General features: G+C 49.4%; 1 protein-coding gene across 2 annotated transcripts; it reads right to left on the bottom strand.

Moving 5' to 3' along the window:
• Positions 1-1,443: 1,443 nt before the first annotated feature.
• Emc1 (ER membrane protein complex subunit 1) lies at positions 1,444-27,703 on the bottom strand. 2 transcript variants are annotated; one of them, XM_052177884.1, is made up of 23 exons: positions 27,538-27,703; positions 26,110-26,234; positions 25,706-25,771; positions 25,378-25,471; positions 23,612-23,740; positions 20,753-20,879; positions 20,130-20,279; positions 19,647-19,814; positions 19,439-19,510; positions 19,067-19,129; positions 18,222-18,344; positions 17,055-17,151; positions 16,620-16,742; positions 14,977-15,176; positions 14,582-14,731; positions 13,659-13,820; positions 13,007-13,126; positions 10,205-10,342; positions 9,103-9,276; positions 8,377-8,587; positions 6,492-6,576; positions 5,290-5,419; positions 1,444-5,175 (listed from the first exon to the last, which is right to left on the bottom strand). In XM_052177884.1, exons 1-23 carry the CDS (start codon positions 27,630-27,632, stop codon positions 4,996-4,998), a joined length of 2,982 nt encoding a protein of 993 aa, XP_052033844.1. In that variant the 5' UTR covers positions 27,633-27,703; the 3' UTR covers positions 1,444-4,995. The 2 variants fall into 2 exon arrangements, with proteins under 2 accessions (XP_052033844.1, XP_052033845.1); XM_052177885.1 differs by lacking the exon at positions 1,444-5,175 and having other exon boundaries at positions 5,310-5,419; positions 6,492-6,614.

Here is a 27,703-nt window from a genome sequence, read left to right as displayed (position 1 = left end):
GCATGAGCAGCCAGCCATTCTAGTGCTTACCACTTGGCAAGCTTTCTGCGCGCATCTCCGCTTGGTAATGATTTTCTTCATGAGTTCCTATTTTTGCAGTCACTTCCTTATATTCTTAGAATCCCTTCAGTAAAAATCATGAGAGGACGTTGTTAAGTTTTTTTTTGAAATTTGGTCTCAATAGGCCAAAGTGCGAACCTTCCTCCCCCAGGCTCCAGAGCGTAGGCATTACAGTCAGTAGCCATCGCAAGTCTTTCAGAGGCCCTTATTTGGATTGACCGTTGATTTCAGCAATCCTTCTATCTTCACCTCATTACAGGTGTGGGTGGCCACACCGGTTTATAGTTCCGTCTGGAAGTGGGGGTGGTCCTATTTTATTCGGGCGTTCCCACTGTAGCCCAGGCTTACATGGGACACTAACACAATCCTCTTACTTCAGCCTGCCAGAGTGCTGAGACCTTAGATGTCCTACACCACATTCGGCCATCAGCACTTATAGCAAGTCTAATCTGGCTTTTGGGCGTCAAGAAGGCACTTGGAATAAACATCTTCCTTTTCAAATACATAATTTAGTAGAGGAGGTTTTGGGAATAACATCTATGTTGTAAGTTTAGATTGAGGAGCTCCAGAAATGACAGTTCCATTCTCCCCACCCAGGCCTAGATGCTATGGCTGTAACTCCAATTCCAGGGGACCTGCTGTTTTCTGGACTCTATAGGAACCTCCATTTCCAGGTGCATACACACACATACATATAAATATTTATGTGCACATAAATCAAATCTATTTAAAATACTTGGTAATGCCTTCACTGGGGAGGCAGAGAATTACCACAAACTCAAGACCAGTCTGCATAGCAAATTAAAGCCTGTCAGGAATATACAACAAGACTCTTGTCTCAACAAAAATAACATACATAAATCTGAGTAACACTGAAAGGCAGTTTAGATGAAGCACAAGTTTCAACAATATTCCAATCTAAAAAGATAGTACTTTCCAGAATAGTAATATTTTATGAACTAAAAATGAAGAACTTTTAACTCTGAGAGGTGGAGGAATGATCTGAAAATTATTTATAGGGGCAGAGAGATGGTTGAACAGTTAGGAGCGCAGGCTGCTTTTCCACAGAGCCCAGATTCAGTTCCCATCACCTATACTCACAGCTACTAGTAACTCTACCTCCAAGGAATCTAACACCCTCTTTGGGCCTTTCCCCACACCCAGCCTGGGCACACAATACACATAAACAAAAACAAATGTTAAGGGAGTTAGAAAAAGGGCTCTTTCAGAAGGCTCAGTTTCAGTTTCCACCACCTACATGACCGCTCTAGCTAACTAGACTCCAGTTCCAGGGGTCTGACGCCCTATCCTGGATGTTTTGGCACCAGACGTGCACGTGGTGTACACACATACACACATCAAAACACAATAAAATAAAAATAATATGAAGCCAGGCATGACCCACACATTTAATCTCAAGGCTCAGAAGGCAGAGGAATGCAGAGCTTTGTGAATTCAAGGCCAGCATGGTCTATACAGGGAGTTCCAGGAAAGCCAGAGCTAAACAGAGATGGTATATAATAATAATAATAATAATGAAAAATAAAGACTTAGGAGAAAAGATAAGACTTCTCTCAGGCCTTAGCTATTTCAATCAGCTGCTCTGAGCAGCTTTGGTGACATAGTAAAGGTTAAAGGTGAAATACCGGGAAATTTCTATAAAGGGTAGGTCACTTCCAGACCATTAGCTACTTTAAGGTTCTGGCACAAAAGTAGAAAAAACAGCCTTGCAGACTAACTACTGTAGAAACACAGCAGGCATTATAAGAGGCAAGACACATCCTCATTCCCTCCAGAGGGTTCAGTTCAGTTCCCAGGACCTACGCAATGGCTCACAATCATCCCAAGGGATCCAGCATCTTTTGGCCTCCATGGGTACCAGGCACTCACACAGATGCAAGGAAAACACTCATAAAAATAAATCTTAAAGCAAACAAAACCAAAAAAGAAAACCCAGAGCTGTGTTGGTGAGAGTCACTCATCTATGTTACACAAAATCGCAGCTACTCTATCTTAAGACTAGAGCAGGAAGGGTATAGTGATATATGCCTTTAATCCAAGCACATCTCTATATATTCAGGTCAGCCAGACTCACAAGGTGAGACTTTATATCAAAACAAAAATTAGGTCAGAAAAGTGTATGGGTCCCACTGCCCTCTCCCAGGTTGTTCACAAAGCCAGGCAGGGACTGTGACTGGAAGTGTCAGATACTAACCCAGGAGAGGAAACTGGTTATCAGTGACGAAGATGTTGGCATTTTGCCCTACATAACTCCATCTTTCCCTGATTTTTAAAAAAGTTTATTTTGTGTGTCCATATGTGTACACTCAGAATCCAGGAAACGGTGCGGAATCTCCCGGAGGTGGAGATACAGGTGCTTGTGAGGCCTACAGTGGGGCACTGGGAACAGAGCGGAAAAAGCAGCTGGTACTCTTAACCACTGTCTCCTATAGCCTAGGCTGCCATGCTGCCAAAGATGACCTCTTCAACTTCAGCTACACACTTCAACTTCTGACCCTCCGTCCTCCGCCTCTCACGTGCTACTATTATAGGGGTATGCCTCCACATCTGGCTTTTCTTTTTTTGTCAATTTGGATGTCAAAGTAGCCTCGAAGTGAACTCTGAAGACAAAACAGAGCTGAGGCCAGAGCCACTAATCATCAGCTTTATTTCAGAGAGGGTGGTCAACTCACTGCCTTCCCTACTTCTCAAAGAACAATCAGTTCCCAAGTTCACAAGCAAGTTAAAACTTGGGATTCTTCCTGTGCAACATACAGAAGCCCAGACACACAGACACAGAAGCCCAAACAGGAATGCACACACCCCACACACAGAAACCCAGGCAGGAATGCACACACCCAACACAGAAGCCCATATAGGAATGCACACACAGCAGGGCAGTGGTGGTGCACGCCTTTAATCCCAGCACTTGGGAGGTAGAGGCAGGTGGATTTCTGAGTTCAAGGCCAGCCTGGTATACAGAGTGAATTCCAGGACAGCCAGGGCTATACAGAGAAACCCTGTCTCGGAAAAACCATAAAAAATAAAAAGAGTGCACACACACACACACACACACACACACACACGCGCGCGCGCCACACAGGAGCACAGACAGTAGCACACACACCCCACACAAAAGCCCAACCCTGGTCTACATAGCTACTTCCAGCCCATCCAGAGCTACATGGTAAGACCGTCTCAATAAAATAAGTAAAGAGGTTATGTGTGTTGAGGCTCTAGCTCAGTAGAAGAAGGGTGTGTGCTAACACACGAGGCCCTGGGTTTGAGTCCCAGCATCCTCCTTGCAGTCCCTCAAAAACTTAAATTACTAAGATTTTAAAACTACTTAAGAAAATGACAGCCCTCGTGGCTCACCTCACAGTGAGCTCAGTGCAGAAAACTTGCCTGGCATGAGAGACCTTGGATTCTCTCCCTAATGCCTGCCACATAGAAAATTATACCAAGAAAAAAGAAGGAAAAAAAAGAAAATTATACCAATGAAATTTAAAACTTGCCCACTACCAAGCATGATGGCAAACACCTGCAATCCCAAGGCAGGAGGACTGCATGTTTGAGGCCAGCCTGGGCTACTAAGTAAAACTGTCTCAAAAAAAAAAAAAAAAAAAAAAGAATAAGGTTTTAACAAAGACCCTTTCCTCCAGCTGGGCTATAGGATGTCTGGAACAGCCTGTAGGGACAATGAGATATGATATACTGGGACCTCAAGATCTCACCAAAGCTCAGACAATCTGGTAGCTTTAAAAGGCCTTAGCAGCCAGGCGGTAGTAGCGCATGCCTGTAATCCCAGCACTCTGGGAGGCAGAGGCAGGCGGATTTCTGAGTTCGAGGCCAGCCTGGTCTACAGAGTGAGTTCCAGGACAGCCAGGGCTACACAGAGAAACCCTGTCTTGAAAAAACACCAAATCCAAAAAAAAAAAAAAAAGGCCTTAGCCCTAAGGCAGGGGGTGGCACACAACTTTGATCCCAGCATTCAGGAGGCAGAGGCAGGCAGATGTCTATGAGTTCAAGACCAGCCTGGTCTACAGAGAGAGTTCCAGGACATCCAGATAAACCCTGTCTCCAAAAACAAAAAAGAAAGAAAAGGATTAAAGGTTTTAGCCTTGCTATAGCTCAGGAGAAAAAGCACAGGTTGTGGGTGAAAAATCAAATTACTGGTATGTGCTTGGCTTTGATAGGCTAAAAAAAAAAAATGGTGGCCCAATCATATAAATGGTGGCATGAAGTGAAAACTTGGTTAAAATTAGTTCTCACTCCATGTATGGATCCCCCAAGTTCTCTTCAGAGAAAAGTCCTCAGCCTTGGCTAAGAATGGCTCCTGCATCCACCCCATCCGTCAGGCAGCCAAGCACACCATGATAAAGGCAGAGCTGACCCGTCAGGCTTGAAAGCAAGGGGCAGAGAATACGGTGTCAGAGTATTTCTAGTAAGACTGGAACCATCGAGGGCTAACTAAAGTCGATTTAAACAGCCTCAGAAGAAAGAAACCAGAGGTCTCATGAAAGGAAAAAACAAAGGAAAACAAAAACAGACAACCCACGGATGAGCACATAAAGAAGAAAGCAGCAGGTCAAATGCATGGAGAGCCTCGCTGAGGTGGGTGTCTGACCCACAGGCCTGTTTGTCACCGACGGAGAGAACAGTGGGTCAAATGCATGGAGAGCCTCGCTGAGGTGGGTGTCTGACCCACAGGACAGTTCGTCACCGACGGAGAGAGCAGTGGGTCAAATGCATGGAGAGCCTCGCTGAGGTGGGTGTCTGACCCACAGGACAGTTCGTCACTGTATTCCCGAAGCAGTTCTACATGAAGGCATATCTTCTCCTCCCAGACTTAAGTGATACAAGACCACAACCCAACCTCAAGGGTCCAACAGTCCATGGCCATAGCTCCTCAGCTGTCCCCCTTCCTCCAACAGTTTACCGCCAGGCTCGGTTGAGGAGTTTGACCTGTGCCAGCCTCTTTGTGATCATGGTGGCAAAAACCAAGCCAAAGAGGACACTGCTGATGAGCACATAGTCATAGTCATCTTTCAGGACATCAAACTGCTTGGACGGGTAAACTCGCGTTTGGTAAATATCCAGACCGTAGGCCACCACCTGAAAGACAGCCAGGATGAGAACCGGGGGTGAAGACAGCCAGTGAGCAGCCTCAGCACCTCAGACCAGTCAGGCACAAGGCCACCACTGCAGGTGCCACATGGGGCCACTCACCAAACAAGTGGACTCCAGGCCTGAAGGTGCTGTATAGATGCCTCGCATTCGAGAGACTGTCTGGTTATAGTTGATGAATCGCTCTGCATGGACCTGAACATCTGGTGAATATGGGATCAGGTTCTCTTCTCTGCAAAACAAAGGTAGGGACAGGGACACTGAAAGCTGCTATGAAGGGATCTCTTTCTGGGCTGTCCTTCCTGGGATCCAAGTCCCAGGACACACACTACACCTGAATTTCCTTTGAGGCCTACTTTAGTCAAGTTGTTACAAATATAGCAGCGGAAGGAACATGGAAGGGCTGTAAGGAAGACTGGTTGGAGAGTAAGGTTAAGCGCTAGACTCCTACGTGGTTCTAAATTTGGTAAGAACACATAACATAAGCCAGGCATGGAGCATACATCCATAATTCTCAGCACTTAGGAAGCTGAGACAGGAGGACTGTCTCAAGTACAAAGTTCCAGGCCAGCTTGGGCTACAGTGATTTCTAAGCCAGCCTGTGCTACAGTGAGATCCTGTCTCAAAAACCAAAGAAACATCACATAGATAGCCAGCACTGCACACCAGAAGAAGAAAGCCAGGCCATTTTCAAACCAACACACTGGACCACTGGCAACTCCTGCTCTTGACACAACTGCCTCAGTCGGTTTCATCCTTAGAAAGGCCAGGGCTCCTCTAGCTCCACCCTGCCTGCTGCTTCAAGCCACTCTCTGTTCTCCCCACTGCGGGCCCTTCTGGGTTTCCCTAAGGTAAAAAAACTTGAGAAAACAAGGGAGGAGACAGGCAGAGACTCAGGAACTCTAGGCTCCCTTCCTCACTTGCTTCCCTTCCCTCACCCTTCACCACTCCAGTCCTCCGGCCTGACTCCAGGGCTGTGGTGCTGTTTCTTCTGCCTGGAACATTCTCAGATACCCATACAGCAAAAACCTACATCAGCCAACCACCTTCAGATTGCCTTTCCCAAAGCACTTTCCAGGGCCCAATCTCAAATCCTTGCACACACACCCCTGGCGCCCTCACAGCTTCTAAGACTTTCTTCCTCCTTAGCATTTACCAGGAACACCATTCACTTGCCCAGTTACTTCATGTCATTTTCCACCCAACACCAGCTCCCAGGCAGGGCCCCTAGCCTTGCAGACTAAGCACTAGAACTGGACATGAAATCAGTCCTGACAGGCAGTCCATGCCCACAGCCGTCTCACCTGCTTTGTTCTGTTGGGCTCTCTGGGCGCCGGGGATCCAGTAAGGCCTTGGGGAGGGAGAGGATAGCTCCAGAAGGCAGTCCAACTGTACAGGAAGAGTTGGAGGGTCACATTTACCAAATCCTGGATAAGGCCAGTTACACAGAGGGTCACAATAAAGAGTTTAAAGTTCAGGAAAAAAAAAAAAAAACAGTCACTAAGGTCCTTTAAATAATCAAAAACAAACTAAATGAAACCCCTGGAAACAGTAAAGCACTAATACACATGGGCATGGGTGACTGACTGTGCCTGACGTAAAGATTCTGGGTTCTTCACACCATCTAGTTAACCTGAGGCCATGGGGGCTGCTGGGTAATGCAGCCAGGAATGCAGCGGAACAGCATTCGACCACAGCAATTTCACAATGGTGGTCAAAGGTCCCTCCTGCTTGTCAACAAGTAACACTAGATGCCTGTAGAAGCTCAGAGCCCCAAGCGTCTTGGGTAAACCTGAACAGAAGCCTGTTAGTTTCCCACTGAGTCTTAATCCCAGACTATACTAAGTGAGCTCATTTCCACATAAGTCTATACATGCTATATTAAGAATGATGTGGGGAGCCGGGCGGTGGTGGCGCACGCCTTTAATCCCAGCACTTGGGAGGCAGAGGCAGGTGGATTTCTGAGTTCAAGGCCAGCCTGGTCTACAAAGTGAGTTCCAGGACAGCCAGGGCTGCACAGAGAAACCCTGTCTTGAAAAACCAAAAAAAAAAAAAAAAAGAATGATGTGGGGGGGGGGGGGGGGCTGGCTGGCTCAGCAGTTAATAGCACTGACTGCTCTCCCAGAGGTCCTGAGTTCAATTCCCAGCAACCACATGGTGGCTTGCAACCACCTGTAATGGGATCAGATGCCCCCTTCTGGTGTGTCTGAAGATAGCAACAATGTACTCATATATATAAATAAATAAATCTTAAGGAAAAAAAAAAAGAATGACGAGCAGGTTGAAGGACACTGGAGAGTGGCTAGAGCACTAGTGTCCTTCTGGGACCAGGGCTCGATTCTCAACTCCACGTGGCAGCCCACAACTACTTATAAGTATGTGTGACTTCCATTGCAGTGAATCCAATGCCCTCTTCTGGCTTCCCTGAGTACCAGGCATAGATGTGGAACACAGATGTGTGTAAAACACAAATACACATAAAATAAATTCTTAGGAAATTAAAATGTCATCAGGACTAGGCATAGTGAGTGGTGCACGCTTTTAGTCCCAATACTTGGGAGGCAGAGAGAGGATCGCTGGGGTTCGATGCCAGCCTCCTACATAGTAAATTCCAGGTCAGCCAGAGCTATGTGGAGAGAACTTATCCCAAAAATCAGGATGCTGGGCATTCAAGAGGTGGGGGCGGGAAGATTAGGAGTTCGAAGCTACCTTGGGCAAGATGAGATCCTGTCTCAAATAACAAAGAACGAAGAGTCAGGCACAGAAAGACAAGTTCCACGCTTTCTCTCGTGTGTGTGTGTGTGTGTGTGTGTGTGTGTGTGTGTGTGTGTGTTGAGGTCCTAAAAGTAAAAAGAGGACCATGAAGGAAAAGGAAGAGATGGTCTGGGAAGCCGACGGCACATGGAGGCAGAAGGGGACTCTGGAGAGGGAGGGAAATGTCCAGCAGAGGGGAGGGGCATAAAGAAGAACACGGAACCCTGGCTTAGCTCCACGAGAATGCCTAAGGGAAAGCCATTACTTAGAATACTAACCTAAAAACATATGTAGCTGACACAAACGGCATTGGGGATGGGAGAAAGCAGCAAAGGAAGGACGTGGTCCATGAAACCCAGGACTAAGCAAAGGCAGGCAGAGCCAAGCTAAGCCAGGAGAAGCGGAATATCCTCCCAGCACAGCTCCAACACTCACTGAGCAAGTGCCGGCTGGTGATGCCCCGCTCGGTGATGGTAGCTTCCATGGCGCTGATGGAGGAGGGAAAGATGTAGGACTGCTGGAGGACCTGGGGCAGCTGGGGTCGGTCTAGTGAGCTAAAGGCAGAGGCGTTGTACTGCTCGGTGCCCTCATAGAGCTCCAGGGCCGTCAGCTCATTGCGCCGAGCCTTAGAATTCCAGTACTGGTACTGTGAGCAGAAAGGAGGCAATTGAGGTTTAGTGTCGATCGCCTGGAGAGGGAAGGCCATTCATAGCAGTGGCAGACCAGGACGGAAGAGACCCAGCTGCTCTCTGCTTCTCCTCCTCCGTGCAGTTTCACTAACTTGCATTGCTAATGGCTTTGTCTAGGTTGTCAGAAGTTGTCCATGCCACAGGTATTGCCGCTGCTGTCTGGTAACCAGCCAACCTCTGGGTGGTCATGAGGTACACTGTACTGAGTTACCCCAGGAGACCACCAGTCTCCTCATGTCACAGTGCAACCAGCGCATGCACAAGATCAGTTCAAGGACCTACATACAGTCAGTGGAAAGAGCGGAACAGCCCAAGCAGTCAGCCCTGAGTCCCAGGCCTCCTCCCATCTAGCCCTGTGCTGCCTACCAGGAGCTGAAATCTTAAGAAAGCACAAAGTAGCTGCTGTTTCTAGAAGGACATAAGACTCAGGGACCTCCCGAGCTGCTCTGTGTCCCTGGCAGTGAGTCCTTACCACCACCCAGTTCTCTGAATGCACAAGGTGGACAGGGCCCCTGGCCTTCTTCTGCACGGAGGAGTGGATGATGCGGCCAGTGACACCGTCAATGAGGAAGATGCCGATAAAGGTGCGCTCGTGGTGGACATCCGTGCTCTCTGTCACCACAGCCAGCAAGTTGGGGTTCAGGCTCTGGGGAGAGACCACAGGACAAACCTTAGGAACCACAGTAGCAGGCCATGCACTTGGCTCGCCTGTGAGCCCTGGGGCCTGAGACCAATGCGGAGCTCAGCAGCTGGGCACATGACCCTGCACTGCTGAGCAGAACAGCTCCTTCTGTGGTTTCTCGACCAGGACTAGGGCCACAGCGAATGCCTCGTGTCTCCCTCCCTCAGTCCTCTCAGAAGCCCTGCGATGCAGCCATTTTCCCCTTCACTGTGTGGGTTCTGAGGATCAAACGCAGGTGCAAGAGCCTTTGTCTGCAGAGCCATCTAGCTCACCACTTTTTTTTTTGAGTATCACTATGCAGTCTAAACTGCCCTTAAGTTTACAATCCTCCTACCTCAGCATCCTGAGTGAGAATTAAGTGTGCCACCCTCCTACAAGGGCTATAGTTTGCAGCACACAAAATGACAGAAAACCTCTGTGAAATTTCTGATGGCTGATTAGCCTTTAGCCCTAGAAGACTGTATCAGACAACAGCTTATGCAATGCCCAGATCCTGAGGAGGGAGGTGTGTGTGTGTGTGTGTGTGTGTGTGTGTGTATGTATGTAAGTATGTATGTATGTGTATATACATATATACACATATATACATATATATATATATAGGCTGGGCACATAGCTTGGTGGCAGAGTACTTTTCCTAGACCAACAGAAGCCCTGAATACATACACAGCACCTCCACACGCGTGCCATGGTACATGCCCCATCCCCACATACACAAAATAATATGTGATGATGTAATAAATATAATGCTTATTAATAATGTAAGTAGGGCATGGTAGTCCATGACTTAAATACCAACACTCTGGAGTCAGAGGCAGGGTGCTGTCTGTGAGTTCAAGGATAGCCTAGTCTACAAAGTGAGTCCCAGGCTGGCCTGGGTGCCACATTGTACCTTGTAGAGCACACTGCGGTCCCCCATCACCCGGCCCTGGGAGTGCACGTGCTCGCTGCTGCGTTTCCCCTTCACCTTGACGACCCGCTGCACTTCTGGGGGAATGGTCAGCTCCCAACTCAACTCTGTTGTAAGATCCTGGGAGGAGCAAGAGAACTTGTGATACAGGGCCCACCTGCAGGGTGCTAGCGAGGCGTGAGTACTGGAGGGACCAGGAACACACTCAGCTCAGGCAGCATGGGTAGGTAAGGCAGAGAAATGTTTTCGGAGTTTGATTCCCAGACCCAGCTAAAGGAAGTCTGGTGGTGGTTGCACTTCTAATCCCGGCACTGGGAAGGTGGGGACAGGATCCCTGAGGCTCACCAGCCAGCCAGCCAGCCTAGCATGCTTGGTGAGCTCCAGCCCAGCGAGAGACAAACAGCACCTGAGAAATGACAGGCACAGCTGTGCTCCGGCCACCATACATGCGTGTATATATGCACTTCTACCCTCACAAACATGTATACACACACACACACACACACAGAAACAAAGCTTGAAGTTTGAAAGTCTCTGTTTAATAAGGATATGCCTGGTCTACATTCTGAGTGTCACACCAGCAGGCAGGACTACACAGTGAGATCGTGACTCAAACAAAGAAAAAGAAAAATACTAGCCCTGTAGGATGGCTCAGCTGGTAAAGGGGCTTGCTGCCAAGAGTGACAACCAGAGTTCAGCCTCCCTCCACTCACACAGGATAAAGAAATGTAATTTCTTTAACTGAGAAAATAAGAAAGATGCTGAGGCAGGGAGCTGGGAATATAGTTCAGTCGATAATCCCAGAGCTCGGGAAGCAAAACAAGAGGACTGCAGACGTGCATGCCTAGTGCCCTCAGAGGCCAGGGGATGGCACTAGATCCTTGTGACAGCAGTTCAGACTGTTGTGTGCCACCATGTGGGTGCTTGGAAATAAACCCAGGTCCTCTCCAGGAATAACTACTGCTCCCAACCTTGGAGATACCTTGTCAGTCGGCTCTTATTGTTATTTCTAGTTATGTGTATATGTGTCTGTAAGGGTGTGTGTGTGTGTGTGTGTGTGTGTGAGTGAGTGAGTGAGTGTGTGTATGTGTAGGCACCAGAGAACATTGAGTTCCTGGGAACTAAAGTGACAGGCAAAACTTGACATGGTGTTAGGAGCCAAACCTGGGTCCTCTAAAAAGCAACCAGTACTCTTGGTTCAAATGGCTCACCACTGAGCCATCTCTCCAGTCCTTATTAATAACATTTTTATTAAAAAATATTAGAGGAGCCAGGGAGATGGCTCAATGGTGAGGACCCCTGGCAGCTGTCACAGAGGACCTGGGTTTGTTTCCCAGCATCCACGTAGCAACTCAGCCACCTGCGAATCCAGGCCCAGGTGACCCAACACACTTTTCCTACCTTCCATGGTGCACAAATATAAATGCAGGCAAAGCACACACATGAAAAAAATAAAGATAAAAGGAACAGTAAAAACATCAGTAATCTGTAAATGCACTATCACTGTGAAGGATATAAAGTTCCCCTGACGGGTAGAGCTCTGCGAGGTCAAGGCCAGCCTGGACTACCTCGTGAGTTCCAGGACAGCCGGGGTTAGATAGAGAGACCTTGTCATGAGCAACACAACACATCTATCCGCCCCACTCCCAGCTGTCCCTGCCAACTGTGTGCTGTCTGTTGGTGATCTGTAAGCATAGCTGCAGGGACACATGCATCCATGTGTCTCATGAAATTACTTCTTCCTCGGGGACTGATCTGTATTTACTTGAATTCTCAGTGTCTCTCCTGCTTTGAACCCTAGTCACTTACTGTTATTTTGAAGCAGGTTCTCTCTATGGAGTTCAGGCTGGTCTTGAACTCATGCGAATTCTCTTGTTTGAGCTTCCTGAGCTCTGGGACTGTGGACTGAGATATATTCCCAGCTCCTGCTTTAGCATCTTTCCTTCTATCCACCCACCCATCCACCCATCCATCCATCCATCCATCCATCCATCCATCCATCCATCCATCTACACACACATGTATGTAAATATGCAGAGGTCAGAGAACACCCTGTGGGCATTAGTTTCCTCCTTCCAACAAGTGAGCCCAAAGGAGAGAGCTCAGCTTGTCAATCTGGGGAGTGAGAACCTTCGCCTGCCGCACCCCCTCGCTACCCTCACTGTCTTACTGCACCCCTACAAACAGGGCTGTAAGCAGAGTGTGTTCTGGAGCACACAGTCAGCAAGTGATACACCTGAGCCAGCAGCCTGCCGCTGGTTCTAAGTGCTCATCTCTGCTAAGGAGAACAGGCTTGGCCGTACTTGTCCCAGACCCCAGCTGCCTGTGTTTGGGGGAGCTTGCAAAGCTCACTCTGCCTCTCAAAACATGTTAAAGGTAACCGAACACCACACAAAGTTCCTTCGAGACAGCCCTGCCACCATGGCCAAGGCCAGCCCTTTGTAAACTTCAAAGCCAGCGTCCATGGATACTGGAGGGATGAACCCCTTCAGAGCCAACTGATCCACTTCTAGAAATAGAGTCCAAAACACACATTCTGCTGCAATGTGGTCAACAGCATCACTTCCCATGCTCGATTCAAGCCTCATGCCTGCCTCCCTCCTCAGAGCAGAATGGCACACCCTTCCTGGGCTACAGGATCTGTACCACCAACTGTGAAGCACTGCGGGCCCCATCCACACAGCAGCTGCCCACCCAGCATCAACAACTGGATGCATGTGAATTGGGCATCGGGGCCATTCTTTAACCAAACCCCAGGGAGACCACAGAGCTGCCCTTCCCTACCTTGCGAAGCCGATACCCACTGAGCCGCCCCTGCTCTGCATCCACCAAGTAGAAGAAGATGGAGGGGGCCAGTTCGTGCAGCTGTCGCAGGACGTTCCGTGTAGCTGGGAAAGCTGTGACCTGGAAAAACCCAGGAGAGTTAAATTCAGGTTCAGAAACCTTGAACCATTTCTCAAGAGCCATCAGTGCCTGCTAAAGAAAGCCTGAAGCATGAAGCAGTAAATCATAAAACAAGTCACCAGATCTATCTAAGGCTCCGTTAAGAACCTCAGGGCTGGGGGCTGGAGAGTTAGCTCAGCGGCTGGGAGCATGTACTGACTCTTCCTCCAAAGGACATTGAGTTCAATTCCTAGTACCCACATCAGAAGACTTACAACCACCTATAACTCTAGCTCTAGGGGATCTTATGCTTCCAGCCTCTGCAGCTACCTGCATCTGAAGTACACATAAAAACAAATAATTCAAGTAATAAAAAGCCATGGCCAGGTGTGGTGGTGAGCACCTTTGAACCCAGGTGTTCACAAGGGCAGTCCTGTTGCTGACGGTGGCCTGGCAGCAAGCAGGTTCTCTGGGATGTGGGCCACCTTGGTCCCAGTACCTGTGTCTGACAGCCCACCCCTCAGCCAGCTCCACTCCCCACAAGACAAAGTACCTTGTATTCATCATCCACCAACAGCAGCACCTTGGCATAGTCCTGATCCATGACGGGGAGAAGCAGTGACTGCAGGATGGGGCGCTTCAGCACTGGGGGAGCGACCTGGCTCCACTTGCCAAAAATGGGGTTGAAGACGAACAGAGAGCTCATCCCTGTTTCCTGCAACGAGAAGAAAAGAGTCCGATTCCAGCACAGAGGGAGCACACATTCTACAGGTGAGCCTAGGGTGCTCATGAACTAAGCCATGAGGAACTCCCTGATTTCTGCCTTCTTCACGAAAGGTAAAATCTTGGCTGAAGATGGCAGGTTCCCTAGGCTGGTGTGACAACAGAAAAGGCCGGACTGCTTCCAGCTCCAAGTCTAGCTAAGAACTGAACATGCCAAAAAGCAAATCAAAGTACCAGGCCAGTTGTAGTGGTACATGCCTTTAATCCTAACATCTTCATATATCTGCAAGTTTGAAGCCACTTGGTCTACATAGCTAGTTTCAGGCAAGTCAGGGCTATATAGTGAGACCATGTGCTCTCAAAACCAAGTCAACCATCTAATGATTGAGGGGTGCAAAACCTACCTCACAATACAACTAGAATGGATCCACAAAAATCCCTTCAAATTCTGGAGGCAAAAATCATAATAGTTTTGTGATTATATAATAGCCTGCTTTCTCACAGAGAGAAAACAGACACTCAGCTACCAGGGACAGCCTAACTGCTAAGGAAAAGCGCTGGTGAAGGAGCATCTGGTTCCTAGTCAGTTCCACATCACAGCTGGATGGTTCCTCCACCCAGGCCAGAAACTGACCAAAACAGGCCTCCAACCCAAGAGCTTCTCACGGAATGCCCAAAACATGGGAGAGATTTCAGCTGTGAAATATGCAGGAGGCAACACCCTGTGGCTGCAGTCGGTGTGGCTGGCCTCACCTTGTCCTTCACCAACAGCGTGCACTGGGGCGGGTGAGGGAAATGGGCAGTAGTCCTCTGGACCATCAGCTTAAAGGAGGAGTCTGGCTTAACATTGGGCAGATACTGTTTCCACAGAATGGTGCCAGAGCTGCTCTCAATGCCAAAGAGCTGCAAGAAAAACAATACTGACTCGTGACAGAACTGAAGAGCCAATTCTATCCTCGCAAACTGGAACAGAGCAAGTCTGCCGCCAGCACCTGCCCCCAGCACCTGCCCCCAGCACCTGCCCCCAGCACCTGCCCCCAGCACCTGCCCCCAGCACCTGCCCCCAGCACCTGCCCCCAGCACCTGCCGCCAGCACCTGCCCCCAGCACCTGCCCCCAGCACCTGCCCCCTCGGGCTCGTGAACTCACCTTGCCTGAGGCTGTTACCATCACCATCATTTTCTGCAGGTTGAACTCATCTCTAGCCAATGTGTCGATGTTGATCTCATTCTTAATCTGGCTTCGGGGCTTCCGGGCATCGTAGAACATTTTCCAGAGATGGGAAGTCCAGGCCTGGAGCAGGATGAGCTGGGACGACAGGCGTTTCAGGAACATCCCCAGCAGGCCATCTGATGTTGGGAGGAAGGAAGGCACTCCATCAGACTAGGAATCCAGCAAGAAGGTGTGTGTTTTCCCAGGAGGAACCTCTCCCTCTCCTGAAGAACCTTTCAGTCAGTCCCACTCCAGGCAGTCAGTCTGCTTAAGATGCCAGCAGTCCCACACTTGTCCCATGCACAATCTTCCAAAGCTTCCTTACCTGGCTCTTAGGTCTTCACCTACCTAGAATCTTGTAACAGGAGACTAAGAGGTAAGAATTAGCCATGCAGGATGCAGCCATGCTGGGACAACCAAGGGAAGGCAGAGAGGTGTGGGCCTCGGGCGCAGCAGGAGCAGATGTGCGCATCAACGGTGCTTCCGTCTCCCATTCCTTAGCTCTACTTTGCTAACCTGTTCCCAGCATCCCTTTCTGCAACCTGTTCCTAAGGCCATCATGCTCCCTTGCTCCTGAGTCCATTGCTGAGGCATCTCCCTTAGAGTGTCCTCCCTTAGAGACGTGACAGGGGCAGGATACCGTAAGGAGGAAGGTCTGAGCATAAATTAAAATCCCAGCTCTGGTGCCTACTGCTGTGTGACCCTGAGAAATGTGCTTAACCTCTGTGCCTCTGTCCCTCATCTATCAGATGGCATGTAACCCAAAGGCCTGTGACAAAGAACAGATCACATGATCTATGATCTGCCGTACTAGCGTCAGTGCATGGCAAGTGCTCATTAAGGGAAGAATCTCTGCTCATCTTTTTCCCACCAACCACAACTCAAAGAGAAACTGAGCAGCAAGTCACAAGCGGAGCAATCCACACATACACAGTGTGTGCTTCACTGATGCAAGTCAGAAAAACAACTACCCAAGTGATAGCCATGTGGGCAAGCAAGGCACAACAACAGGCAGTGAAAGCAAGATTTACCTTGAATCGCTGGGTCCAGCAGCAGAAACAGATAGTAAAGTTAAGTTAATTCTCAGCTTAATAAAATACACAACACCTAGCAGTGTACCTGATCCAGAAGATGCCCTCAACAGCTGCCTACTGGATGGGGGATGAAGGAAGGGCGGGGAAGGCAGGACTGGGCTGGAGAGGAATGAATCAAGCTCATCAGAAAATCACTGATGAAAATCATTGCTGGCTCAAAGACCACGGGGCTCTCTCCAATCATGTCTCTCTAGGCACATGTAGCTGTGGCACTGGAGACAGTGGGTGAAGATGTATGACATGGAGCCTGACAACTCTAGGTGTCCAGGCAATGACACCTACTATTACACTAAGGAAAGACGTTCTTGCCTTAGGATCTCTCACTAGAAGAACTCAGCTAAAGTGTGGCTGCATAAGCCCTGGGGCTGCTGATGCACTGGAAACTGACCACAGGATTCCTTCAGAACATCTGCCTGAGCCCAGAAGCCAGGGACACAGGTCCACAGACCCAGGTAACCACCCTGGAGCTGCTCCCTTGGTTCATACCTGCCTTCTTGCCAAATTCTCCTTCCAGCTCAGCCTGTGCCCCAGTCAGGGGGAGATCCACCATCTCCAGGCACACGACTTCTGCCAGGGACTCCTCTCGGCTCCACAACACCACCTTCCCGGCTACAAGGAACCAGTTTGTAAGAGAACAGCCTGACCACCTAGCCCTGAGGAGACTTAGGTGGCTCAGAGTTCAAGTCTTCTGTAAAAGATCTCATGAGGCTGGAGTCAGCAGTCAAGTGAGGAAGCTTGAGCAAATCTTGAGGAGCTGAGTGCTGCGCAGGGTGCACTCTGCTGGAGCCTCCCCACCTCTCCCACACACACAGGGCCGCAAGCACACACGCACACACACACACATGGCTGCAAGCACACACACACACACACACACACACACACACACGCACGCACGCACGCACGCACGCACGCAGCACTTACCAAGCTGCTGCAGGAACAGCTGCAGATGGTCCTGTGTCTGCACCAAGGCCCGGTAGCCCACTGAGTCGTCCTTCTTCAAGAACACCTGGATGTACAGCTAGAAGCCAACAGTAAGACGTCAAATGGTGCCAAGGTACTGGACCCCAAGACTCAAGGCTGGGAGTTGGCTGAGGTCCAGGCCATGGCATGACTTGATGTCTATACCAGACAGCGATTATCTAGACATCGGCAAGAAAGCACACACTTTTTAGAGCTAGCAATGAGCTGAGGCCCTCACGGATGAAGGGCAGTAAGCACTTGACGGACTATCATCCCTTCACGCCCCAGTTGGACCCAACAAGGTGAGCAGAAGGCCAGGCCAGGACTTCCCACTTTAGGAATGAAGAGGCCCCATCCTAGAAGCTGAGGGATACAATTTAATGTCCCCAGAAGAATACTGGGTAAGAGCATTAAATCTAGGGAGTGAGTCTGGAGTGTGAACCCCAGCGACATGTCTTCCTAGCTCCATGGCTCAAAATGCCCTGGGAACCGGCACATTCTCAAACCAGGCCATTAACAACCAATCCACAAGACTGCCAAGGTGCCCTACAGACTGAAGCATAAACAATAGCTAAGTGCAGGGCCTCGCACACTGCGCAGCCGGGCAGACAACAGCAGTGGGCCAGAGTCAGGCAATGTATTGCTCTTGCAGAGGGCCCAGGTTCAATTCCTATTACCACAGGGCAGCTAAAAACCATCTGTAAGAGGCAGGCAGATTTCTGAGTTCGAGGCCAGCCTGGTCTACAAAGTGAGTTCCAGGACAGCCAGGGCTATACAGAGAAACCCTGTCTTGGAAAAATAAATAAATAAATAAATAAAAAGAAGAGGAGGGGGAGGAGGAGGAGGAGGAGAAGAAGAAGAAGAAGAAAAAGAATAAGATGATCATGATCTGTGACTCTAGCCCCAGGGGATTACATGTTCCATGTGCCCATGTGATACACATAATTCATGCAATTAAAACACCCAGACATGTAAAATAATAAATCTAAAGCAACAGCAGCATCAGGCAGTAGCTCTGGAGGAACTGGGAGCCTTGTTTAGAAAGCCCCACTCCAGGGTCACAGCTATGGCCCAGATCCAAGAACATGAAGCCCACAGAAGAGCATGTGAAGGCCAAGGCTGGCTTACCTGCTCGGGCCGAGTGCCCTTCTGCTCCAGGCTGAAGGAAATCGAAGTGTCTAGCAGCCGCCGACCTGTCTCCACTAAGTACAGGTTAATAGTGTAGGTCTGGTTGAAGCAAGCCAGAGAGTCCTAGAGGTACACACAGCAGGGGCTCAATAAAGTCCTCTAAGGTTTGCCAAAGACAGTGCGAACACCCTAGAGAAGGAGTTGGCCTGAAGACAAGTGTGTGTCAAGGGAAGTCAGAGAGCTAAAGTCCACAGCAGAAACAGGCTGCTGAGTAAATGGACAAGATCACAGCTAGCGTGCATCTAAGAAGGGAGCCAGAGGCTAACCTGGCCTACACAGTGAGTTTCAGGGCAGCCAGGGCTAACACAGAAACCTTGCCATGAAAGAAAAAAAAAAAAGGAAAAGAAGGCTAGGTGTGACAAGTACAACGTGTATAGCCATGCTCCTCTCAGAAGGAAGCCAGTGTGGACAGGGAAGAGCTCCCAGAGGTAAAGAAAGAGAAAGCGTGGGATAAGGCCTCTTGTCAGGACCCCCACAGCCACCCAGGGTACTACGGAATACAGCGGGCTCTACCAGCTAGAGACCCCAAAGGACTAGGGAGGCGGAGGCTCAGAGAAGGAAGTCAGGGAAAAGATCTCTGGAGTCTACCTCCTCACCTTGCCATGAAAAAGGACAAGACAGGGCATTTAGCTGAAAGTACTTGGACCCCACCTGAAGCTGAGAACTCGAAGGGACCTGCTAGTCTCAGCTGACCTTGGCTTTCTTGAATGGCCTCCTGTGTTCCCAGGTTTGCCCCACCACCCAATGCCCTATGCCCCACCCTGCCCACCAATGCCATACCCTACCTGTGCACCAGATGTCTCAGGAAAGCTCGCCACAGACCCATCTCCAGTACTGACAGGTTTTTGCTAGAGAAAGGAGGTGAGAGCCAAAGGGTTACTTCCCAGAAACTTCTGTCCTCCCGGTATAGTCAGAGGGCAAATCTTACTTCTCATGACCCTCCCCACAAGCCTATGAACCTGTAACAGTCTGGGAGAGAGTAATGTAGCCACATTAGGATCCTGTTCCTATTGAGTGGAGACTCTGTAGAAAGTTGTACAGATGAGAACTCATCTCTCTGTGGCCTCCTACCCCTGTGAACATACCCTGACGCCGACCGTCAGAGTTCCCACAGAGATAAGGAAGCCCAAATGCTCACTGTCACCCATGGTACTCACTGCTTCAGTGCGACAGGTCATGACTGCAGCCACTGTCTTCTCCCCTGTAGTGGCGAAGCTGACGAGCGTGGCCTGTGAGGAAAGTGAGATAGCAGCTCCCAGACAGCAGGACTTAAGGCAAATGTGCCGGGGTTCAAAAGTTCTGCCTCCTACTAGCTCTGTCCCGGAAGACCCTTCTGGTCCTAGCACCCACCCTACCCGCAGTTACCTGGGGGAAGTTTTTGAGCAGAGTCACAGCACCATTGTGGTAATGTAGAAGAGCGAAGTGGCCCAGGGACAACTGCAGGAAGAACTGGGCCCGAGAAGGAGCCACTGGGCTGGGCTGTGTGGGTAGCACTTGGGGCTGGAATCCACTTCCAAATTCTAAGTCAGGAGACTAGGGGAGACAAACAGAAGACTGAGCAGCTTACCCCTCCGGACCGTCAAGACCAGGGTAGCTGCCCTGCTTTGCCAGGGAGCAGTTCTTAACTAGGGCAGATGGCTCCAGAAGCTTCTATTCAAGGTCCCCAAAAGAGACCATGGCCTGTAGCCTCTGACAACAGGTCAGCCAGAGGCTGAGCCTCTCCCCATGGCTGTCATAGCCCAGGAAAGCATGAGCAACCTCACAGGGAAGCACTGCTTGTCCCTAAGCAATCCCGCTGCCCCCCCTCCCCAGCAGGCGACATCTCAGACCAAAAGAGCAGCCTCTCACCGGCAGGGGGATCTGTCGCAGTTCCCACTCTGTCTCCAGGGCCAAAGTGTGGAGCGACTTTGAGCTGGGGTCAGGACATACCAGGACAGCCTCATCTACCACCCCACAGGCCCCAGTGAGGTGCTGCAACCACGGAGTCCAAACCCTGACCTGTGGAGAGATTTTACAACAGACTCACGTAGATCAGCAGCAGCAAAACCACAGAGTAACTGCTGGAATCCCACAGAAGCTCAAGCTCAAACCACGTGCCTGGTCGAACATGGCGGCACGCCTTTAACCTCAGCACTGGTGAGGCAGAGGTCCGTGTATCTCTGTCAGCCTGGTCTACACAGTGAACCCTAGGAAACCCAGAGCCTGAGGGGTCACAGGGGTTCTTCCAGACTGTACATTCTTTTATATCTCCCTTAGAAGCTCTTAAAGAGACAGTGTCCAGATCTGAGTAGCTCTTCTGCCAGCCCAGAAGAGCATTGTGCTTTAAACACATCCTGAGTATAAGCCGGCAGCAACAGACGGGCATCAGGACACGAGCCGCTTGTGCAGCTGCCCTGCCGAGGTCCTTGGAGCTCATGAAAACAGGCCTCCGTCACCTCCTTCCCACCCGCCAGGGGCCAGGTGCCCTGTACCTGCTGAACAATCTCTCCATCCTCCACATTAAACTTGACGATGTTCACATGGCTGAAGGGAACGATGCCCAGGGCCCACACCACCCCGGAGCCGTAGGAATACACCATCTGGTAGAGGATGCTGTCACTGAGGGAGGGGAGAGAGGACAGGGCCACCTTAGACCTGAGCTTTCCCAGGGGCTTCCTAAATCAGGCTACCATTTCCTAGTGAGCTATCACTAGCTGAGAAGCCCCAAGTGGAGTTGTTTGGCTCACAGCCTTTGCTTTTGGGTTCTGTACTGTTATTTGCTGTGAGGGATCAAACTCAGGGCCCCCCCACACACAACCCTAGGCAGGTGCCCCGCTACCCAGTCCCGGCGCACCCCCCAGCCCTACCCACTACCCAGTCACAGCCCTCTACCCAGTCCCGGCCCACCGCCCAGCCCTGCCTGAGTCTTGTTTTTGTCTTTAATTTGAATTTGCCATCAACATGTTCAAATTGCTATCACATATATAAACCAGGCAGCCAGCTTTTCCTAAGTGACAGATGTGGCATGCCTACTTGTGTGGGGGGCACCCCAGCAGATGGCTGAGTAAGGCTGTGGAGGGAGGCTCCATCAGGTAGGCCAGACTCATGCATGTTTTTGCTTAGTTCTCTAGGATAATGACTTTTGGGTATTTGGATTTTTTTTTTTTGGTTTGTTTGGTTTTCTTTCTTTAAAAGAAAAAAAAATGGGCTAGAGAGATGACTGAGTGATTAGGCGCACTGGCTGCTCTTCCAGAGATCCTGAGTTCAAATCTCAGCAACCATTGATAGATGGCTCACAACCATCTCTAAGGAGATCTGGTGCCTTCTGGCCTGCAAGCATACATGCAGCAGAGCACTCAGACATTAAATAAATTTAAAAAAAATAAAAATAAAAAAGTCTCTCATTATGTAGCCCAGGATGGCTTTGAACTTGTTATCCTCATATCTTGGCTTCCTCCTAGAATTAGGTGTGTGTGTGTGTGTGGTGTGCATGTGCCACACCAACTCCAGAAGATTCTGTGTTACAAGTTCCACAGCCTGAGGCGTTAGACTCCAAAGGGAGGAGGCCTGCTAGAACCGGCTGTGGAGCTCTCTAGTTGGAGAATAATTCTGAGCCACAGTTCTCATGGCGGTTTGCCTGCTTTGATTTTCCCCTGTTCTTTTTCTGTGTTCTCAAGATGTTCCTGATAGCCTGGGCCGAGAGAATTCAAGTGGGAAAGTTGGATGAGAGTCCGTTCTTTGAAGTCACTGGCCATGACCTTTTTTCTGAGAATTCTAACGCTTTGCTTCATCACCATTTACATATACATATACATAATTATTACGTAATACGTTGATAAAATAACAACACATGAATTTGTATGACTATGCATGTATAGATGAGGTTGGCTCTGATATTGTGGTATGGAAGGCATTGTTTAAGTATAGTTTTAAATTGAATTTTGAGAAGTTTTAGTGAGACAGAAGTGAGATGTTAGATAAGGATTACTTATGGAAATTCATTAACTTGATTAGGACCTAGGGTTTATAACCAAGTGTTCTTAAGGGCTTTTTAAACTCCTCCTGAAAGTTTGCCATTAACTACAGGTGACTTCATATAATTTATTCTGATCAGGGATATGCTATTATTTGTAATTAATCTTCTAAATTCATTGCATAGGAAATATTATACCTGAGTGATTTTGTATATTCTTAGCCAAATGATTATGATAATTGTTCTTTGTGCCTGCATCACTGGATACATCTTTTAAAACTGTAACACCAATTCTTCATGTACAAAAATCCTTGCTTGAGAGCTGCAAAATACACTCAGATTCAAACTGCCTCTGTGTTTCTGTTTGTCACCGCCAAACCTGTGCCGTCCTGACTACCAAAGCCCTGTTCCCCATGGTCAAGTGTTCCCGACTGGGTCGGTCCGTGGCATGCATGCATGCATGTGTGTGTGTCTGTGCATGTGTGTTTATGTGTGATGTACACCAGCATGCTCAACCAGGAATTTGACCCATTCTTTTTTTTTTTTTTTTTTTTGGTTTTTCGAGACAGGGTTTCTCTGTGTAGTCCTGGCTGTCCTGAACTCACTCTGTAGACCAGGCTGGCCTCTAACTCAGAAATCCGCCTGCCTCTGCCTCCCAAGTGCTGGGATTACAGGCGTGCGCCACCACGCCTGGCTGACCCATTCTTTAGTAAGGCTAAGAAACAAATGAAGGCCGGTCAGTGGTGGCTCACTCCTTTAATCCTAGCACTTGGGAGGCAGAGGCAAGCAAATCTTTCTAAGTCCTAGGCCAGCCTGGTCTACAGACAGGGACATCCAGCTACACAGAGAGACCCTATCTATGAAAGAAAAAAGAGACCCAAGCGCAGGGCCCTGCACGCAGCTATGCCCTGCCCCAGCTTGTCGCCAGCCTGAACCTCAGCAATTCCGCTTTTGAAAACCTTTTGGAAACAATTGCAAGTGGCTGAAGCCAGTGCCTGCCTGACCTCGATCCACCCTACTGCCTCCTAGCTTTCATGCGTCTAACCCCTAGACCTCTGGAAACCACTCTGAGCCCCCGAACCCCCGACTACTATGCAAAAGCAGCCAGAAGGCCCGGAACCCTGTGCACAGGAGCAGGAGCAGGAGCAGGAGCAGCTCCCTCATGCAGCAGCTCTCGTGCCCCAGTGTGAATTTTCTCCACCCTTCCAAGTACCCCCCCAAGTGTGTAGCTACGTCCTTGCCACTCAGACCCACGTGCACAAGCATACCACTCCCACATGGAACCAGCAGGAGGGCACCTGGCCAAGCACCATCAAGGAGACAGAGCACTGGAGGGACTGGGACAAGGTAGTCATCACTTGGGAGGAGGCAGCCTTACCTTTCTGGCAAATGCTCTACCCACTTCAGGTGCCCACTGGAGAGGTGATGGAGGGTGAGGGTCGTCTTCTTCAGAACTGCAATGTACCTCACTGACTCCTGAAGGCCCACCAGCCCAAGTGCCTGGAAACTGAGCACAGGTACACCTACGGCTGGAGTGGCTGCCCCACTGCTGCCTCTGAAGTCTGCTGAGTCAGAAAACAAACAGACCTGGGTCCCAGTGCCAGGTCTGCCTGATACTGGCTCTGACAACTTAAGAATCTGCCTTGTAACCACTCAGACACACTGCCCTCCAGCCCCACGTCTCCTATGGATTACCTCTTCCTCTCCCTAGTTACCCTCTATCATGCCCCCATCAGCCAACGCTATCACTGAAAGCTGAGAACCATGTCCACACCTGGGCATGAACCTGATGGCAGAGCTGTCTCAGATTCATGGTGTTCTCACCGCCTGTGGTCCACCCAATGTTAATCAACTTAACTATCATAAGACACATAAGTGAGGGGTTGGAGAGATGGTTCAGTGGTTAAGAGCACTGACTGCTCTCCAAGAGGTCCTGAGTTCAATTCCCAGCAACCACATGGTGGCTCACAACCATCTATAATGGGATCTGATGCTCTCTTCTGGTGTGTTTGAAGACAGAAACAGTGTACTCATATAAATAAAATAAATAAATCTTTTTTAAAAAGGACACATAAGCGAAAGCCAATAAGCCCACAAATTAATCTCAGCAAGGATGAGGCAGAACAGAGAACTACAATGCAGAGCTTCAAGCATGCTGGTACAGCTCTGCAATCCCAGACCTCGCAAGGTAGAAGCAGCAGGAGTGTCAGAAGGTGAAGGCCAGGACTGTCGAGACGGCTTAGCAGTTCAGACACTTCCTGAGCAAGGCTGACAGACCAAGTTGAATCCCCAGAACCCACATAAGAGTAGAAAGAGAGAACCGGCTCCAAAGCTGTTCACTGACCTCTACATCGCCCAGCATGCACTCTCCTTCACACACACACACACCGATAATAACTAAAACTACTTCAAAAGTTCAGCCAGCCTCATCTACATAGCTACTTTGAGGGCTGCATGAGATCAACCTCAAAGCAAACAAACATAAGAAACATGGAAGGCTTTGTATTATGTTCTTCTACCTAGAACACGGCATGCAAAGCCCATATGTGAAGATCCAACAGTGTTCAAGAACAGAGTAAACATTGTGTCTGCTACAGCACCGTGCATCTAATAGGTGATCAATTAACAAAACCCTCCTAATTCATAGAAAAGCACTTATAAATTCTCACCCCACAAGCTCATTTGCTTGGTAAATAAACACACATGTGCTATATAGCAAGCACATCAGGAATGGGTATCTGAGTCATCCTAGCACTTGGGAGGTAAAGGCAGACAGGTCTCTTCGAGTTCAAAGCCAGCCTGAATTACATATTTCCAGGATAGCCAGAGCTAGAGAGATCTCAAAAGGGGGGGGGGGGGCACTGGGATAGAGTGATGGCACTGGCTGACCTTCCAGTGTACCTAAATTCAATTCCCAGCACCCACATGGCTCACAGCTGACTGGTAACCAAAGAGACCACACTCCTGTGAACCTCAGACACACAGAGGGCAAAACACCCATACACACAGGGAAAAAGCTCTAAAGGGTGGGCATCTATGTCTCTTCAGCTGTCCCTGAGGGAGGAAAAAAAAGCCCAATGGTCCAGAGCTGTTGTCTATGCAGGTCCCTGCCCCCAACCACCATGAGCACCACTTCTTCCCTACCTGCCACTGTCCAGCGTTATCTCCCAGTTCAGGCCCCCGATGTTAGTCTCCCAAGAACGCATGATGCGCCCTCCATTGGATACAGTGATTGCATCTGGAAGAGATAAAGACCAAAGCCATTTTCAAACCCTGCTCAGTTGCCTCCTAAGGGCTGCGTCATGACCCCGCCTCCAGCTCAGGGACGGAAACAGACATTAACTGGGTACCTTGTTTCCTTCACTGTCAGAAGCACCTCTCCTCCCTTCCCCATCAGACCCATACTAAGCAAAGAACCAGGCAACGGGAGATGGGCTGAGCCCACAGTGGAGCCCAGGAAGGCTCTGCTCACCTTGTCCGTGGACCAGCATGGCATCCACAACCCCTTCTGCTGTGCCCTTGTCAACATGGCGCCACACTGAGAGATAAGAAAGTCAGATGTTGCTATGAGTGACTGTGACCCACCGAGACCAGGAAGGGCCTGAGACCTTCATCGGCACAGCATTAGCTACCAAACAATCCCAGCAGCAGGGATAACTCAAGGGTAGTCATGGAAGGCTTCACTGCAAAAAAGGATAGAATATAACTTTTGCAGTGTTATCCTAAAGGCCTTCATGACTGAGGGAATGAATTATGAAGGCAGAACCACAAGTATACAGAGTGAAAGATGGCAAGACTAGAGAAGATCAAAAGAAGGCAAGCTGTGGACGTGTCAGCTTCCCTCCCTGAAGCCTCTGCTCTCCACAGGTCACTCACAGATCTCTCCAGTCCGAGAATTTAACGCCGCAATCACATTCTTCTCTGTGGCCACCACCAACTTCTTGGATCCAGGGGAAAACTCCAAAGAGGCAAACTTGATCTTCCCAACATACTGCTGTCTCCTGAGGACGGGTGCAGAGGAACATTCAGAGCACAGAGACACGCTGCTGGCTCACACCAGCGCATCCCCCTCCTCACCCGAGAGAGATGCGTGCTAACGAAGAGCTCCAAGAATACACAAGATTTCGGTGCAATGTACTCAGAAGCAAAAGAAGATAGGAGAGAACTGGCACCAACTACCTGAGAGAGAACAACAGTCTTCCAGCTAAATGGAACACCTACCTACTCAAGCAACACCCCAGAGAGTCCTCAGCCTAATTAATTTTTAGCTGCAACAAACAGACTTCCAGGGGCAGAGGTACTTGCACACTGTTGCCATGAGAAAATGCTACAGTCTGAGGCACAGAACAAGCCTGCCATTTAGACTGCATCTCTCGTTGAGATTAGTTTTGCCTAGTTTGTTTTAAAAGAGCTTCTGGGGTCTTGTTTTGTTTTAAAATTCCTTTATTTATTTTATGTCTGTGAGTAGTACACTGTCACTGTCTTCAGACACACCAGAAAAGGGCATCAGATCTCATTACAGATGGCCTTGAGCCACCAAAGTCCAGATAGGCTAATGACTAATGGGACCAGGACCCAAAATGAACACCTTTTAAAAAAAAATACACACACACACATAATTGTTAGTTGTCTGCCAATTTCCCCAGGAGCATTCAACCGTTAAGTGGCCAAATACTTATTCAATCTGAAATAAGCACCGTCTGAAGGAAGGGGAGAGTGAACGAATGTCAGGCTAATAAGTTTGGAGAGAGAGAGGCCACACAGCACTCAGAGGAAAAGGCTCACTTTAAACTTGTAAGACAGAAGGTCTAAGTGACACCAGCTAGTTCCAGGAGAATTAAAGTTCACTGGGGGCTAGTCACCTCGGACCCTGGAGATTACAATCTGACAGCCACGAAATCGGACATGACAGAAAAGAAGGAAACTAGTGACCTCTGACCAAAACCCATAAAGCAAGCGTGCCTAGATGCCAGGGCTGCCTCCACTACAGTGCAATCTGCACAGTCATGGACAGATCGGCTTAGAAAGAGTTCCCTCCGTGCTTAACATAATGCTCATGGGTTGACGTCTTCAAGCTCTTCATTTCTGAAGGGATGCTCACGTTTTCATTCTGCACAGGGTGCAGCATTCATTCATTCACCTCTCCCTTAAAGAACACCTCCCCGCCCCCGCGCGCGCGCCCCGCTGCCCATAAGTTATATTCTGGGTTCTGCTCCATGGTAAATCTCCTTCAGGTTAGCAGGAGGGAGACAGATGCTGAGAAAGCAAACACCAACTTCCTGGAGAAGCGTCATCCATACGCACCAGTCAAACTTGCCCACTTGGTCTTCGTAGACCGCGACAGTAGGGACAAGCAGCACGGCACAGAGCCAGAAGCCGGACGCCACAGCGGCTGCCATGATTGAAGCCCAAGCACCGCCCGCCGCCAGCCCGGCATGCACCGGGCCTCAAGCCCCTCCCTCCGCAGAGC

The sequence above is a fragment of the Apodemus sylvaticus genome, chromosome 3 (assembly GCF_947179515.1).
Source record: "Apodemus sylvaticus chromosome 3, mApoSyl1.1, whole genome shotgun sequence".
In the NCBI taxonomy this organism is placed as follows: Eukaryota; Metazoa; Chordata; class Mammalia; order Rodentia; family Muridae; genus Apodemus; species Apodemus sylvaticus.
The sequence above is the reverse complement of the archived record's forward strand: the minus strand, read 5'-3'. Positions and strand labels throughout refer to the sequence as shown.